This window comes from Poecile atricapillus, chromosome 6 (assembly GCF_030490865.1).
Source record: "Poecile atricapillus isolate bPoeAtr1 chromosome 6, bPoeAtr1.hap1, whole genome shotgun sequence".
NCBI classification, from domain to species: domain Eukaryota; kingdom Metazoa; phylum Chordata; class Aves; order Passeriformes; family Paridae; genus Poecile; species Poecile atricapillus.
Genome location: NC_081254.1, coordinates 20440483 through 20458975, shown reverse-complemented (window position 1 = coordinate 20458975; position 18493 = coordinate 20440483). Strand labels below are relative to the sequence as shown.

Here is an 18493-nt window from a genome sequence, read left to right as displayed (position 1 = left end):
ACTCCAAGGTTTTGTTCAGCGTCCTCCACAAAGAAACAAAACTTTGATACTTTGCACCTTGAAGTAAAAAGGCACAATGCACACAGCAGGTAATGCTGTGCCTGAATATACTCAATTTTCTAACAAAGTCTAAGAAGCTGTCTACCAGGAAAATCTACCAGGAAGGCAATGCAAGTGAAATGTCCTTCAAAAGTATCTGCACATGTCCTTTAAAAAGCATTCATGCATACATACGGTGCTATTTACATAGCAATTGTATTTAGTCTCTTTAGGACAGTTTATCCCTGTATGATAGGAAGCATTTCAAAGACTTAACCCATTTACAGAGGCAGGAATTCTATCCTCAAAGCTGTCTTTACTCTTGCCCAACTACCTAAGTAGTTACCTCTTTTCTATAACTGTAAAAATGTTTAAATTTATCCACAACTTCTACAGGATCAATGCCTACTTCAGAGGGGTACAAACCACCCTGAGGCAAGCACACTTTTAGAAACTCCCTTAAGCTTGCGCTAAGATCCACAGAGAGACATTCTTACTTTACCTACTCTAGCACATCCAGACAATATACTGTTTTCTGAAACTAAAAGAGACCTAGGAAAATCCACAGCATTAAACCTGCATATGCAAGTATTGAAGAGGAAATGTGAAACTGCATACAAACCATTATTTCAGACCCACAGGCACATACATTAGAACACCATGGGCTGCATAATTTCAGTCATAGGCAAATATAGTACCACAACAGTAGGTGAAACAGCCTAGTTTTGCTGAGCATTCCCAGAATAATGCAAAAAGCCCAAGTGAACTATCTCAAATGCCCACAAGCAGACTAAACAGCATCAGGTACAATGCCTGGTTGCAGGCAATGCTTCTCTCTCCCTTGCCCATCTCTTCCAACAGAGCAGGGAAACTGAATACAAGAAGGAAGGTTTCACCTTCATTTCCTGAGCTCCTCACTGGAATGAAGCAGCTGATGAGTACAAGAACTAGCTGAGCAAAAGAAAGCAGCATTTGCCCACTCAAGCTGTACTTCTATTCAAATAGTTGTCCCTGTTCCTCTGAGGAAAAGATGGCACACTGAACAGGAATGTCAGACTGCAGATGCAGCTTGCAGACCATTCAACACCCCAGTCACACTGTGGTGGACCACTGACCTCGACAAGCATCCTAACATGGCAATTCCTGTGGTAGTGCACAGAATGGCCATTTGTGATCTGCTTTCCTGTGCACATCATGAGGAAGACTGTGTAGTAAGGACTGAAACCACCCCACGTCACTAAGGTTAATTAAATGTTTTCTATTGCTTCAGAAATTAAAACTTCTCAAACTCTTAAAGAAGTCACAATGAAAAACATAGTACTGTAAAAATACAAGCTTACCATTTCCCAAACTGACAAGATTATAATTGGAAAGTTATGATCAGACAATCTCAAGCAATCTTTAATCTATATACCACTACATATGACATGCTCAACAGGAAACCTTTAATTCAAAATCTCTTGACTAGACTGCAACCCACATGCCATTTAAAAAGCTGTAGTCAGTTCTGCCTGTTAGCCATCTGAGTGAATGATTTGTGACACACAGTTATCCAAGTTCCAATTACAAGTCTTTATTATCATCTCCTTACCTGGAAATTTCAGATAGATTCATTACTCTGCTAGTAAAGGAGCAGAAATAAAATGGGCAGTTCTTTCAAAAGATGGGATTTCAGGTTTGGTTACCAAAACAATAAAGGCAGAGATGCTTCCAGATATCCTTTCCCGCCATGACTATTAAAGTAGAACATTATACAGAATTAGAGGAGGTAATGCAACTCACTGCAAAAATCTTCAGTTTGCTCTGTGCAGATCATTATCAAATCATTTTAACATTCAAAAGGCTCATTCCAGAATTACCCTGGAAAAAGGTGTGATGATTTCCTCTCCCTGCCTATGGGACAAGGCTATGAAACACCCTTCATGCTCCTATTTGTAACTTCTTTTATCTTTTAAATACTCAAAATAAAACCAGGTGCAATGCATATTATACAGTTTAGTTCACTTACCCTATGAATAATCCCAGCTGAATGAAGATGTTTGATACCACACAGCATTTGATAAAGGAGATAGGACATTCGTTCATGGTCTAGCTCCATTTGAATCACTTGGCAGAGATTTGCATCCATGAGCTCCATCACTATGTAGCTTATGAAGAAAAAAAAATAAAAATCAGATAATATTGCCATTTTACTGTATTCTTTCTCTTGCTCATCTTTTCATATGAATACTTTAAAAATAAATTCTCAGCTTTAGCTCAAATCTGACTTACACATCTTGAAATTCTTCCAGAGATTTTTGTGGTGTGAACACATTCAGAAGGCCGATTATCTGCAGGGAGAGGGAGAGAGGAAGGGTAATTGCACCACAGCAATAGCAAAGTTGCAGAGTCAATGTTTCAAAACTGGTAACTATTATGCTGATATGAACCTCCTGGTACACACAAAGCTCAAGATACTCAGTAGCTCAACCAGGCCTAATGTGATGCAAACAGATACAAATGATTTTGGAAGGAGTATTTTTCCTGTGTTTCCAAATCACATAATCTAAAGACACTCTGTGTGTTAACAAGACGATACTAAAATCTTAAAACCAAAGGAGCTTAGTCACTCTTCCCCTTCCCTCTCCTTTCAGTTTGAAGATCTGCTAAATTTTTTTTTGTACCTGAGGAATAATAAAATTAAAACCGGATGAAGACTCCCTAGAGGATACCACTTTGCCACTGACAAAGATGAAGAAACAACTTCATCCAACCAGAAAAACAGGTTCTTACAGATGCTCTAGGATATTCTGAATTAAGAATGGATGGGATGTACAGGAAGAGGCCAAGCTACTACTCATCAAGAATCAGGCAGGCATGCAATAGTTTACTATCATACAAATGATGCTATTAGGTGGAACATCCTTCAGAGAATCCACATATAAACCATCTCTGTCTGAGAAAAATTACAAAATTTTCCCAAGAAGCTAGAAGACAGAGCAAGTTTCCTATGACACTCTCCCTCCCTAGCAGCCACAAGAAATTACATCTTCCTGATGGGAGATTAAAACAGAAGGTAAAGAAGACTGCACACATCAGACTCTGAAGGAATAAAATGGCCAACACCAGCCTTCTGCAGTTCAACTCCAATACATTTATCACCTATTTGCTCCCCACTGTCACAACACAAGATTCTAAACTCATTCAGGGTAAAAAGAAAGGTATCACAGCCTATTTCTTTTTTCTCCTATGTGCCTAGAAGCAGGATGCACTTACCAGCCATGGTACTTTTATTTGACACTGCTTGTAAATTTTAGCAATGTAACACTGACTCCCTTGCCGAGGTTGAAGGGGGTATTTAAAGACTGGGCAGGTAATTAAAACTAGCCAATAATAGCTCTTCTTCAAGACCCTTCTGTACTTATCATGGAGATACAACCATGCAATGGAAATCTCCTCTGAAGTCACTTTCCAGACTTTTACAAAGGATAACCTTCCAGTTAATTCCTTAACATCTGAAGCAGGACACCGCACTCACATTTTTGTGATTAACGCACTTCATAAGAACAAGCTCTCTGTAGGCTCTTTTAGCATGGGTTTGGTTCTGAAAAGGTCGGCTCAACTTCTTGATTGCAACATTCCGCTCAAGGATGGCATCATAAGCTGCACTGTAATTAAAAATAACATTATTACATCTCTTGTGTCAAGGTCCTTTAAGCTGTGGCAGTTGCAAACATTTTCAGCTAACTTGTATAATGACTGCAGAAACCCCAAATGTTATCCAGTGTTATCCAGCTTTAGGAATGTGAGAGTGATTCAAAATTTAAAAATATTTCCCAGCTTCAGAGAATTAACACATGACAATCTCTACAATATAATGCAGTATTTCTGCTTCCAAGGATACCGAGTTCTTGCCACTCACTGTCACTTAAGAACAGACCATCTAAAAAAGATCCAAAACACTTCAAACATAAAAAGCACATCAATTTTACATAAAATCTTCACACTACAAGGGAGAAGGCAGGAAAAGTAGGTTACAAAAAGGTCCCACGCTTTCACTTATGTAGTTGTTTAACATCCTGATGACAATGACAGCATCAAAGTCAAGACAAAAAAATTGTCAAGAAAGCTTTAACCTCTAGATGTCACTGGCTTTAACTTGGTGGAAAAAAAATAACATTTTGTTTGCAGACTAATGCCAAGATTGTCATAGGATTCAGTGACACAGGCTGTTTAACTGATGAAGACTGTTATTGGAGACAACTCCCTTGCATATCACATTTCCATGACAGGAAGGCATGGCTTGTTTTTCCTGTAAGAGCTAATACAACAGCTGACTGCCATGCAGACTCAGGAAATATTTATCAGTTACTAAAAAAGTCTCAGCAGAGAAAATATTTTTTTCTCTCTTCTTAAGAATGGTATTCAAATCTAATAAGGACTATCTGCCAGTAAACAGTAGCATCTATTAAATCTAACTCACTGCTTTAAGAAGTGGATTGTCTATGCAGTATGTAGGCTTGAATGATTTGTAATTTATCCTCAACAAAACCTCTAGACACCACAAAAGAAAAAAAATGAGAGCAACATGTACAGATAACTTTCTCTGATGTACATTTTCCATTATATCTGGAATTCCCCCACCTGCCCCAAAGATAAGGATCATTTCAGGGAAGGCTGCCAACAAGGGACTCCTGTTCTAGTATTTAAACTTCTGCATTCCCCGCACGTAACAGCAGCCTAGAGCCTGTTTCAGTATCATAGTATCACGCCATCTACTTAATATTCCTCCAAATCAAGCTGGATCAGTTACCAAAAAAAACCAACAGGAAACAATCAAACAAAAAAACCACAAACAAAAAGAAATAAACTGCCACCACTCAAACAAAAACTCCATTTTTTAAAGCTGTGATTTATCTAAAAAGGTTTGAATTACCACTAGCAGCAATTACAGAATGGCCCTAGAGTAGTTACATGGTCAGTTTTGGGATCTCAGCTCTAGGAAGGGCAATAAATTTGGAAAACAGGCAGTAGTAATATATGATTGGTCATCAGAAGGACACTAGTAACATCCAAAGCATCTGGCATTTCTATAGCAACTAAAACTACAACTGTCTACATCCTCAGTATATTAACACAAATGCAAACAAAATTCAGATAAATTTTTTGATTGCTGCTAGTTAATACCAGTAATCTTAATGCTAGCAGTTACCATTTCAAAAACAACCCTTTATTAAGTTCTTTCTTCAAGTCTCCATTTGCATTTGTTATGCTCTTTTATTAATCCTGCTAAAACACAAATATGAACCCACCTATACCACATTTCCTCTTTACACTGATCAAGACAAGATCAAGGTATTAAAGAGGTAACAGAATTGAGATAATGCTTTCCCCTAACTTTCTCCTCCTTGATGTTTTTGTATTTTTAAGTACCTGGTTAACATCTTAAGAGTTACAATAAATTGAAAAATCTGCAAGGTCCTGTGATAGTTACACCCTTTTCAAACATTCAAAAAAGCTTCCAGGAAGGTTAAACCCACACTTCGCTTTCAGGCAATGCCACTGCACAGGAAATAGTGCCTGCAAGCAGCTAGTTGTCAACAACTGAAATCAACTGGACACTTTTCAGTCCACACAGCAGGGCTCTTATTCAAAGAATAATTTAATATTGTCAAGTCAGACTTAACCAAATGGCATCAGGCACTTATATATGACAACCAGCATCCCAAATGCTCACTCACTGCTATCAAGGACTACTCAGATTATGAAACTAAGTGAAATGGACTCCTAACAAACCATATCAAGAAATGCAAACATTTACAAATATTATACAGAGTATTTCTGGCTTTTGTTTCACTGCAAGCAGTGTTGTTTAGGATTAGTCTCTTTATCCAGTTTCTTTTTCCCCCATTAATTTACAGGACTCAGCACAGCTGGCTGAATGTGCACAGTAGGGCATCATTTCTAAAGCTGAACAGGTCAAAAAGCAACAGCAACAGCCCTTGCTGAGGAAAAATGGCCCTCAGTTAACATCGCTGTTTTGCCTGTAAAAGATAATTCTCCACACTCCTGCTCTGCAACACACAACACCTCAAAAACCTATGTTAAGGAAACGTAAATGTACATTTAAATTTTAAAGAAACCTTACCATACTATCCCTTGTGCTCCTGATCCTATTGGTTTCAAATTCTGATACCGTTTCAATACGGTGAAAGTTGAGTCTCCAATTTCAACACTGTAGAAATTGTTGTCACGCTTGCTCCTGCTCATGACGGCAACTGGGTTAGTTCACTTCATCCAAATTTTGCTTCTGGCCTAGGAAGAAATAAAATTTGAAAAACTAAGATTTTACAACTATATGTAACCTAGCATAAGGCAGAACTCCTTTTAAGATGTACAAGACACTTCCCAAATAAGTCCCAAGTGCACGTATAAGTTATTTTTAATGTCTGCAGTAATAAGATGGCACGAGTTTGAAATTTTGTATTTTAGTAATGTTCCTAAGGCAAGATTCTAGAAAGTAAAAAATAATAGAAAATCGAAAGTTAACATATGGTAGCAAAAATCTTGATGGAAATGACAGAAGATCAAAATGCAGGAAGCTCCACATCATCCAGAGAGCTCCAAGAGTCCTACCTTCCCTTTATACTCACACCTACAGCAAGGGAGCAGGGCTTGGGACAGACACTCTCCAGAGGCCCCATTCAACCTGAATCATTGCATAATTCCATAAATAAAAGAGTGGCAGAACAGGAACAAGTCTTCCAGGTACTGCAATCATTAAAATACTCTTGGTCACAACCACTAGGAATATCTGACACTGATATGGAAACACATACAGTCAACCAAATCCAGAAAAGGAAAACTGGCCTTGTCAGACATTTTTCATGGAGAAAAGTAATAATCACAGAGAGAACAAAAGAAAAAAGGAGGTATATTCCACCATAGTCCTCTCATATTAAAAAATGAAATGCAACACCTTAATGCAGACATCCACAGTAGAAGAAATAAAACTGCATCATGGATTTCACAGTAATATTTCTCATTTCTTTTGTGCTAGCTGTGCACTTTTAACTTTGTCTTTACACAGGTTTTGAGTGTAGCTATAAGAGATGCCTAGTAGTTCAAGTATTTGACTAGAAGAATTGTCTTTGTTTCTTCAAGAGTTACAGCATGCTGTCTTCCATTGTTATTAACTTAATGAACATTTTCCCATATTATTCAACAGTCCTAAAAAGATTCTTGCTTTCCATATGCCACAACACTATACATTTGTTAATTTTTAAGCAAGATTTGAGGACACAGTGCAAACACTGCCTCCACAAATAATAACAAATATTGCACATGTAGTATTCTTTTAAAAATCTATGTATTCCACTTCTAACTAGCTAACCTGCATTCATTTCACAGCTAGAGGTACAACCAAAGCACTCTGATGTTCTTTAAAGGAGATATTTTTTAACTATTTGATATATTACTAATTAAAAACCTGCTACCTTAATTGGCATTTATCTCAAAAGAAATGTCAATTTAAAGGCCCCTTTTCCAAAATGCTGTCAAAAAACCAAACCTCTGTTATAAACAGTTAACTCAATACCAAAGCAGCTCCTCTCAGTATTTCGGCTTCCTTCCACAGTTGACAGGGGAGGCAAAATTGGACGATAGTAACCGTTCCTTAACACATAGAAAAAATATGTATTCAGATTGCACTGGTAGGATGCAGGTCAGCTTACTGGAGAGAGACCAAAAGCCTGATTTCTGAGCAAAACATGACACCAACCCCAGCTCCTTCTTCGCTATCCTTTGGATTCTGCCAGTTTCTCAACACTATGTTCACAGATGTACTTGCATGTAGTTTTGGAATAAAAATGCCCAAGAACATATAATGACAAAACCTGCTATGAATTAGGAAAGAGAAAATCTGTTTGGGACAGTATGAAATCAGCCAAACACATTTTTGAAAATCAGAAAACAAAGAATGAAGACACTAATTCATGTAATCTTACATTTGTTCATTGTCAACTGAGAGAGAACCCAGTACACCTTGAGGTTACCCACTAAAACTATATTAAGATCTAGTGACATTGAACAGTGCAGGATTAGCTGGAACAGCTAATTGTTTGATTTCAGCACCAAGATAATGAAGGCTTAATACTTCACTTTGGATGATTCCTCAGAAACAAATACAGGAAGGACTGTTCCCCTCCTTCCAAGGTTTCCAGGTGAATGTTGACACCTTTCCAATTAAAAGTCAGTATTTTGAATAGCCAAAGCCAAGTGTTTAATTGCATTTTCTTTCATTTTGGTACACTTCATAGAATCAAAGAGTGAAACAAAGTAAGTATAGTTTAAGAAAATGATCTTGAGAGATTGTGTTCTCTGAGAAAATAATTCCTTTATAGTAACTGATTTTATACATATACCATACATAGTCTTATAACTAAGCAAATTTTATTGCCTTGAAGCCTCAATTTGCTACATGTTCAAAACTGTAAAATATACTTGCCAATATGTACAAGAAAACTTGTATTTACTAACCATTTCATAATTCATAATAGTATTTTAGTATACAGCAGCATATAAAAGAACTCATTGTTTATTTTTACTAATAATATGAGGAAGGAAGGAAAGGCATCCCAAGGTGAGGAAGGAGTGTCTCCACTTGCTGTTAAATTATCATTCCTTTTTCTGCAGCTCTACATGGCATTCATCAAAAATTATCAGTCTGTACTGTGACAGCAAAAGGTACGGTCTCTCTCTTAATTTTAAATGCATGCTCTCCTAGCATAAAACAGATTTATTCAGTGCTTCAGAAGATACGGAGACAACTCTCAGAAAAGCCATTTCTTCTTGCATGTTTTGTGTGGTGAGTGTGGGATGTAAATAAGCCACTTCAATGTAACGCACTCAGATCAGCAGAGGCCTTAGAAACTACATATGCCTTACCCCTGCTTCCAACCCTCTAGCATTTCATCCAGCCATTAATTACAGCTTCCTCAGACTGAACCAGCCCTGACATTCATCTCCTCTGCACCCCTTGCCTCAATGTCTCATAACTTCTACACAGTTTTGTCCATCAACCATGGAGAGCGTCAGCATCACATCTCATAACCAAGCTTACTTCCACTCAGCTCAGAACCTTTTGTAATCCCCCTTTTTTCATCTCAACAGAAGCATCCTCACAAATGTCTGGTGCAGCCCAGCTCTGGGAACCGAAGGCCAAATACGTATTTTTTCCTGTTAATTTACTGGTGACTAGTCTTATGAAGCCTAGCTTCAAAGATTCAAAACACCAAAAATCCTATCTTTAAATATTAAAGCAAGTCTAAATTCAGAAACTGTCAGACTTTTAAGATTCTTACACAATGTATGCGTGCCATGTCCTTCATTAAAACATGATTAAGCTCTATCAGATAAATTCGCCTGTCTCAAATTTGACATTTTGTTCCATTTTCTAGCAATTTCAGAAAAGCACATACGGAAAGAGAGGAAGGATGGAGACTCCAGATTTCTAATATTAATGAGGAAACTAATAATACATTTGTCCCATTAACTGTCAGCTTGCTGGAATGCTGTCAACTGTCAGCACGGAAAGAATCCCATAGAAAACTTCAATTTCCTCTCACACATCAACCATTGTGCCGTTCCTTGAAAATATTGTGCCTAAGCAAATTATACTACATGGCAACCTTTTACTGGCAGCCCGCAATCAGTCGAGATAAGGATATTTCAAAACTGAATTCTAAGATATTCTGGAGTGGTTACCACTTCTTCATATTGCCATAAGTACTATTTACCCAAGGAAGCACAACAAAAACAGGAATTGAAAGTAACGCTATCTCCAGAGTAAAATCCCCTAGGGGATCTGCAAGGCTGGGTACAAGTTTTATTCTGAATTCACTGACAGCAACTACAGTTCAACAGTTCTGCAGGAGACTTCAGATGGTCAACAACTTCCACGCCTCAGTTCTGTACTGCCTGATACAGTTGTAAAAACAAACATGGATGCATTGAACATATAGCTCCATGAAAATCCAAGTAGCATTTATCTATCAAAGTATCATGGCTAACCTTAAAAAGTATTTCTAAATATTTATATTTATATATATTTATATAAAATATATTTACAAATTGTTTCACTGACACCTCCTCCTCCATAAGTGAATAATATTAAGAATAAAATTGGACAAAAAGTCTTCGTCCAACTTTAAAATAAGTATATTTAAAACAGTAAAGAAACCATGTGTAGCAATGTTCATACCCAAATATGCACACATTTGCCATTTGCATCAGCTTAAAGAAAGGCATGTACCTTTAGCATGTCTTAACAAGACTGCCCTTCATAAACTTGCTGACTTCAAGATATCTGAAAGACAGCATAATGCTGTATTTCAACACTAAATTTTGTCTCTAATACAGAAAACATTCAATTTATTTATCAAGATACAGGACAATGTATGGACAGTATATGTTAAAATGTTTTTCCAGGAGTCTAAACATATTGGAGAAACAGATGGGCTTGGGATAGAAAGGTACCATGGGAAAGGGAGGAGCTAATTCTTTGCTCATACAACTTTCAGTTCAAAAGCCCTACTGCAGATGTGTCAAAAACCTTATAAATGACCAGATTAAAAAAAACAAAAAACAAAAAACAAACCACCAACAAAACATAAAAACTTGCAATGGAAAATTATATAAACAATACAAATATATTTGGTAAACTTGTCTTTGCAGTGTATAAATTAATTTCTTTAGAAGGGAGAGTGAGATGGCTTGATACTCAATTCCTGACCCTGTTTCATTTAATGTCTTTTACACATACAATACTAGAGGTCAGTGCTCCCAAGGGGCCTCCAGACCGAGAGCTTTAGCTCTGAACAGCACACAGCAAAGTGCAATGAACTTAAGGTGTTTGGACCAGAGCTGGCACCAGCGTGGCTCCATCGAGGTTCCCAGCTGTGCAGAGCTGGTGGGACAGATGGTTACCAGGCCTGTCCTCACCACAACATTCTGGCTGCCCTTGGGCAATCTCAAATTTTACTTTTAAAAATCAGTCCAGGCTCATCTGCAAGAGGGCTCCAAGAAGTTCAGCTGAAACAGCAGGCAATTAAAAGTCATGCTCAGCTCATGGGCCCCTGATTTAGGCCCAGCAAATTTATGTATCCACAATTAGAAATTAATTGGGAAACTATGTGCTTTCCCCAAGACATCTGGGTATTTACCTTCCTCACAGAACCAACACAAAACAGTATTTTCTTGGCTATGATACCTGCTAGCCTTCACATCAAATACAGACCAAGACAGTGCTTTTGAAATCAGAGATCACTGTGAAAACAATGCATAATTATGTGCAAGGTTACTCCTCCTAGGTAGTGACCTGAATGTGTGCATTCCAGGCATACAGAGGAATAGAAATGGAACAGGTCTTGTGAAAGAAAACTTCTCTTACTTTCAGTAAGAGCACAAAATATTTTACCACCTCTTCTGCACTTTCCCATCACTACGGATACTGACAGTGAACAAGAAGTGTCAAAGTTTGCATTAAAAACTGACAACAACCATACATTTGAGAGGCATCTCTTCTGTTAAGACAAAGAAAAGGAACCCCAGCAATAATTTTCCCACTAGGGATATGAAAATGGAATAGGTCAGAATACTGCCAATTTAAAGGGTGGAGAAACATTAGTTCTGTACAGCTCAGTCTCTTAGAGTGCTCTTAAGTGCCGGTTTATACCTTCATTAGACAACACAACATGAAAATCCAGGATTCATCCTATGCTATAATGCAGAATCCCTTACTCAAAAGGATATCCTTTTGTGTAAGAAGTTATACATACTCAGCTTATTTCTACTGCAGTGAAGAAGTAGAGCTGAGAGGACATTTTCTACCCCAGTACCCTGAAATACAATAAAACATTAAAAATGAGAAAAAACAGAGATGGAACAACCATCATTAACTACAAGTTTTACATTAAATCAGACTTGGTTTTCATTTTCATTATTTCTAAAGCAATCCTCTCCAAAACAAGCAAGCATAAAGTGCGCTAAATCTTGGAAGAAACTTTGGATGCTAAACCAGCAAACAACAGTCTTTGGGGCAAGATATATCTGAGGTACAACACAAGCACCAACTAACAGATCTGTCTACATGAGCACACAAAACTGTTCTACTTTGAAAGATTACTACAGGAGCTGCTCAGAAGTATGACTGACAGAAAATGAAGACCATGACAAAGAGATGCAGAAATGGAAGAAGGCAATTTTAAAATAAAACAGTTACATATCAATTACATGTTAAAATAGTAATATAATCAACATAGTATAACAACATAAGCTACCTATGAATGATGATTCAATAACTCCATTTAGAAGGCATCTAACACTATGAAAACGAACATTCTGTAGGAATCTGTGATTGACCTAGAAAAATCCAACAGTTCTTCAAGTACATGCTAGTTTGCTACTGAATGCAAAACAAATGGACAGTGTATATATAAAGCTCTCACATTAATGAATTTCACTTAATTTCTTTGTGAAAATACAGTTCACACATAGCTGATTTGTATGCATCATGTGCTTTTGAATGCTTGTCTAATTTTCAGCTGTCATGTTTAAAGGTTTCTGGACACCTGCTAAATGAATAGTGCAAACACAGCCTAGTTTTCACATATGCTTCAAAGGCTCAAATTTAGAAAACAAAAGAAAACTTCATAGCTCATTCAGTTAGTCTCAGGTTTTAATGTTTTGTTTGTCCATGCTGCCCTCGAAACTGAATGTTGTACTTCACAATACTTTCAGCTCTGTTAAATATTAATGCAGATAGACCATTTGGAAAAAGGAGTTAACATTAGCTGTGTGAAAACTGCAGCAAGATATTACTGAACCATTACAAATGCCAAAGTTGTCTAAAAATCTGAAGCTTATTCTAAAATGGAATATTCTCACTGATGATTCTAGGATTTGCATGGCTTTCAAATTATGCTTTCACAGATCACAGATGGTTTTAAGCTGAACAACCTCCACATTGAACTTGTGTGGTGTCCTGAACTATTCCCAATGTTGACATGTGTTTAATGAGGCCTCCAGCTGATGTGCACTGGCCATGGCAGTGCCCCTCCCCTCAGCTACTGCACACCTGCACTACACAGAACTCTGCTCACACCACTCACAGGACAAGTGGCACAGCACAAATTGAAAGTCGACAGCTCAGATCTCAGGAGCTATTTTCTACTTGCAACTATTAAACAGAACCACAAATATACTGGAGTGATTCTTGTATAGCTCACATCTGAAGCACAGCGCAGGTACATTTCTTAAAATAACTACATTTTAATATATCTTTTGTCCACCAAGAAGTCAAACTTCATTGGTTACAGATTCAGTACAGCAAAGGTGTTCACCAAGAAAAGTACCAAGGCTGGGGAAACCTGCATAAACACAACAAGGACACATTTAGATTTCTATGTTATGACTTGCCTACTGCTTTCATGTTCAAACAGAAAAGGGTAGTTTCACTCCAGTTTGCTCAAACATAAGAAATTTAAGGCACATTTAACTTTTTTTTAAACTTCAAGACTTTTTTTTAATAGTCATCTTATATGGAAAATTCAAAGCAAATTACTTAATTTTGCAGAACCTGTTGAGTATTTAACAATAAATAGATGGCTTTCTCCAATAAAGATATTAATTTCAGAAAAGATGACAGGTTTGGTATAGAAAAATAAATTTGGTTATAAAGCAAAATATCCCTGTGTACACAATAGAAAATGAAACTTAAGAAAATGTAATACAGGCTGTTTATATCAAGGAATTACTTCACTGTTTTGGCAAACATTCTTGCCAGATTTATCAATCTCTTGCAAACATTTAGAGCCCCCTGTGTTAATCTAACTCTGTCCTCAGTACAATTAAACAGGGAGCAACTATGTAGAGTCCTAAATTAATAAACAATGAACAAAATCCTTTAATGCAAATGCAACCTTTGCCATAATTTAACACTGCAGTTTACACATTCATATTATGACTAACAGAATGCTCCAGCAGGACCACTGGATGACTTTTTCTAACCATCTAGGAAACTAGATACAGTTTTCTTGAAATGTATCTGCCATCTCACCATATTAAGGTAGTTACTGTAATTTGAGGAGTTTGCAAGAGGGGGAGGACATACAGGGAAATAAACCACCCCCTTCTCCACTCCAGCACTCTTTTCTTGACCAGTAGACACCTTATTACAGTTTCCATAAAAGATCATCTATTTGAAGGTAAATTGCAATGGACTGAACTTAATTATGCATTCCAAAAGTCATTTGGAGGCCCTTTAATAACAAAGAGGTGCCTACCACTTAAACAGCACAGATTCATAGTGTCTGACAATCTGATTTGAATCTTCACAACTGATGTCTTCCCCCAAATACCAGTTGTTTGGAACAGATGAGTAATCTCATTACTTTACATAGAGGGAGCTTTCTTGCAATATTCAGCTCCAGATGAAATAAGTATATAAAAAGCATAAAGGGCCTCAAGAGCCACAAGGTCCTAAGAGTTTTCACCCTCATCAGTAGTAACTGAAGAGTTCTTTCAGATCCTAAATCAAAACAGAAATAAATATTTGAAACTTACCAAGGAGAACATGAAGACAAAAATAGCAACAAAGCAGAGCCAGAATTTGTAGAGAAACATTTGGGTGGTTTTTAACCCCATCTGTAAAACACACAGTGAGGATGATGCAGGAGATTAGAATCCAAGTGCCCTGAGGATGAACTAAGGAGGCTCTATGGAAACACCAGAGCTACTGACAAATGCTACTCAATTTATCAAAAATTCTTCAACACACTCCATGCTCAGCCTTCTATTTTTTTCTCATACAAAAGTAGGTGAACTTTTACCTTTTATACTGTTGTAGTAGAATTTGAGGCACAGGAAAGGAGAAAACTTCTTCATAGAAAAAAGCAACCAGCAACTTTTTCTTTTTTATCTAAATTACACTTAGCAAGTTTCCTGCATTTTAAATCTTCCTTGCCTTAATATTTATGTACTTTATAAACTACAACAGAAGGGGGAAAAATGAGTCCACAAAATTTCATATCTACTAAAAGCCAGCTTCCAGCTTAGAGACAGACTAGGAGTCATTAAAAGAAAATACATATACATGCAAAGAAGGAGCTATCCTTTTTTATCCATGCAAAAAATGCATGTTTTGTTTTTCATCTTGGTTAAATTGACCTGCTGCTTCTTTCAGACACTTCAGTCAGCCCACAAAGGGGCAGTGCCAGCAGCTCCAGCACCTGGGTAGAGCACAGGTAAACAGCCTCATCTCCAAGCAGCACTACCACTGGGAGCTTCCTTGTTTGCTTTGAAGGGAGGGACAGGAGAAGGGAATTATTACTGGCAGCCAGGCAAGAATCTCTCCAGGAAAGAGGAACATACTTATTTCCCAAGCAGAGCTTCCAGTAGCAGCTGCTGGCAAATGCAGCCCCCTTGAGTTTTCCCTTTTCATGCTGTTACTCACTCTCTCTTGAAAAAGCCAATTTCACTGACACTGAGGACAGACATGTTCTGTGGTGTCAGAGAATCAGGGATGCCCCAGGGATTGTATCTGCAGAGTTAGTAATACAGATAGGAACTTGAAGCTGGCATGTTCTCTAGTGCTTCCTCTGTCAGACTTATCTGATCAGTACTATAGCATCTATTAAAAATAGATGTTTCCAATACAGATTGTGCTATTTTGGGAACCTCACCTCAAATGGAGGTGAGGAGTCATCAAAACCCATAATAAAAGGTTAATAACAAAATCAGGAATGAGCTCAAACAGCTAATTTTCAACATCATGTTTTTTGCACCAGTGCTGGAACTACTTGCATCAAATTATGTTCAAATACTAGTCAGCCTGAAATAGGAATCACTCACAGGTGCAGTGACCAGTGTCAAAATATTAACAGCTGAACCTGAAATTAGGGAAACCTGAAGCTGGAAACCGGGATTTCTGTATTGGGCAACTGGAACTTGAGCTTTTCCACTTCCATGTCTCAAGTACCTTCAAGCAGTCTGATATAACTATTCACAGGCTGTTTAACTGTAAGGAAAGCCCTCCAACCGGCAGCAATAAAATTAAGACTGTAACTAGCAGAATACTGACACTGTCTGTAAACAGGTAGTGCAAGATCACATGCAAACATGCAGAAAGCCAGAGGAAACAAGGCCTGTTGTTAAACACTGCTCCATGTGAGCCATTTCCCAGCACTGCTGGGGCAGCTGGAGCCACCAAAGCTCCACCAGCAATTTCACCACTCTGCTCCCCATGGAGCACAGGCAGAGCCAGCACCTCCACACCACATTTCCCTCAGAAGCTCAAAGCAAGCATTAACACAAACCAAGTACAGCATACCAGTATTTTCTCATCCTGCCTGCTGAACAAGGGTCAGCAGCATCAACCAATTGCTGAACCTGCATTCACAGCTTCTGAGTACCCTCCAAACATTTCTAAAGCAAATTTTCATATTGTGAAACATCTCTTGCAAAACATCCAAAATACACCAATCATTTCTGGTACCAGTAAAACATTACTTTTGTTTAATATAAAATTCAGTTCAACTGAGAATTTAATTCTTTAGTCAGATAAAACACATCACATACCTTGAACAAGGAGGATAATGAAGAACCCAGTAACAAATGCACCCACAGTAAATGACATACAAACAATGTAAGTTTTGCAGTGATTCTTTTTTCAAAACAGACATTTTATCAGTAAACTTCCTGCTGAGAGGGTTTCACTTAATCCCCCTTCTTCCCTTTGCATTTCTCTACACTCTAAGACACTGTCCCATAATGCCATTAGTCTGTAAATCACAGCACTTCTACTACAAAAAAATACTAAAAAAATGCATATAATAGTCGTTCATGAAGAGTCAAGGCATTGGTTGTTAATGGCACAGGACAATTAAAGAGACTGCCATAAAGCACTGGAAAAAAGCCACATGGGCTGTATGTTTCTGTTTATCTTACACACACACATATTACCTAAACCAGTCAGGTAACTGAATCACTTCTGGCACATCGAGCTACTCAGTTTTATGTCTCTTTTACAACTGTGACTAAAGCAGCTGGTCATAGAAGAAATTATCCAGACTTTTGGTTTAGGGCCTGCCTTCCAATTAGTTAAAACACACATTACAGCCACCAGCAGCTCTAACTACATCACATGGGAAGTTAAACAAAATTTAAAGAATTTTCTCTTTTCAGAAAACAGAAAAATGAGAAAGTAAGTCAAAGTACGGGGACTTCCAGTAGCCTGAAGGCAAGGAAAGAAAGATGCATAAGTGAATTCGTGCTATCAGCTCCATTAAAAGGTGAAAATTTGTGCTTGCTTATCTCCCATTCCTTCAGCCAACTCCCTCTCCTCTAAGCAAACAGGAGAGTCTGCCAGTTTGTGACAGGGAAATGAAACCTCACATTTCTTCATTGTGTGTGATTATTACCCACCAGGTGCTATCCAGATTTCCAGGTTTCTGAAATATAATATCTTTAAAGTTACATAATCTAAACATGAAGCTATCTCTAGAGAAAGACACCAACAATAAACACTTAAACCTCCTGAGAGCTGCCTTAAGTCACAAAGTTTATCTGAGGCTTTTAAGTTGATTTTGGTGATAGACACAGTCCTAGTAATCCAAATCAGCAGCAAGTAAGACAGCAACACATACAACCTCTCAGCATTTCTCACAGTCGACTCCTACAACACAGCTGCTCTGGAATACCAGTGCACCCTTTCTGGAAAACCCTCATCTGTGGCCAATAGCACTTAACTAATTATAACCAAGTTACAGATCACTTCTAGTTTATTACAGTGCCACTCTGCTGCAATATAGTATTCTGCATTACATGTTTTCCAGGGGGCTGTATTTTGTGATAAGGCTACATGTGACACAAAGCTTAACACAAGAGCTTCTACAGTGAAATTATGTATTTGTAATGGAATACACTGCAGAGTTCCTCTATTCTTAAATATTCTTGTTTTATTAAGTCATTAGATATCAGCAGAGATTCTTTAGAAAAGTATCTTCCGTTCCCTTTTAAACAGGTTTTAGATTCAAATGCCAGGAGGCTGTAAATGAGGCTGACAGGCTGCAGCATGCAATACTAAACAGCCTGTAAACTGGCATTTCTAATGATGAAGATTCTCATCCTACCTTTCCTCCTGATTTTTTTTTAATGGATTCCTGAACTGTGACTTTAATTAACCATGAAGAAATTTACTGGGTAGCATTTTTCTAGAATTAGCATTATCAGAATGAGTAGTGCTGTATCTACAGAGAAAATATCACTCTGCAAACTCTGCTGTGCTACATTTGATAGGAGAGCAGCTCTATAGCTTCTTCAGTGTATTGCCATATGAAGCTCCACTACAGATTGGTTCCATGATGAATCCTATTATCAGTGTTAAGAAGTAACCCATTGTGTCTTCCAGATCAGTTTT

General features: G+C 37.7%; 1 protein-coding gene across 4 annotated transcripts in view; it reads right to left on the bottom strand.

The window, feature by feature from the left end:
- Positions 1 to 18493, bottom strand: part of MAPK8 (mitogen-activated protein kinase 8) — a 40419-nt gene that overhangs the window by 14077 nt on the left and 7849 nt on the right. For 3 of the 4 annotated variants that reach the window (XM_058841031.1, XM_058841033.1, XM_058841030.1), the window contains exons 2-5: positions 6167 to 6333; positions 3557 to 3686; positions 2311 to 2369; positions 2048 to 2186 (exon numbers count right to left, since the gene is read on the bottom strand). In XM_058841031.1, the coding sequence (XP_058697014.1) occupies positions 2048 to 2186; positions 2311 to 2369; positions 3557 to 3686; positions 6167 to 6288 (450 nt within the window). In that variant the 5' untranslated portion in view covers positions 6289 to 6333. Of the gene's footprint in view, positions 1 to 2047; positions 2187 to 2310; positions 2370 to 3556; positions 3687 to 6166; positions 6334 to 14640; positions 14664 to 18493 lie in introns of those variants that run through there. The other variant, XM_058841032.1, reaches the window with a different exon arrangement.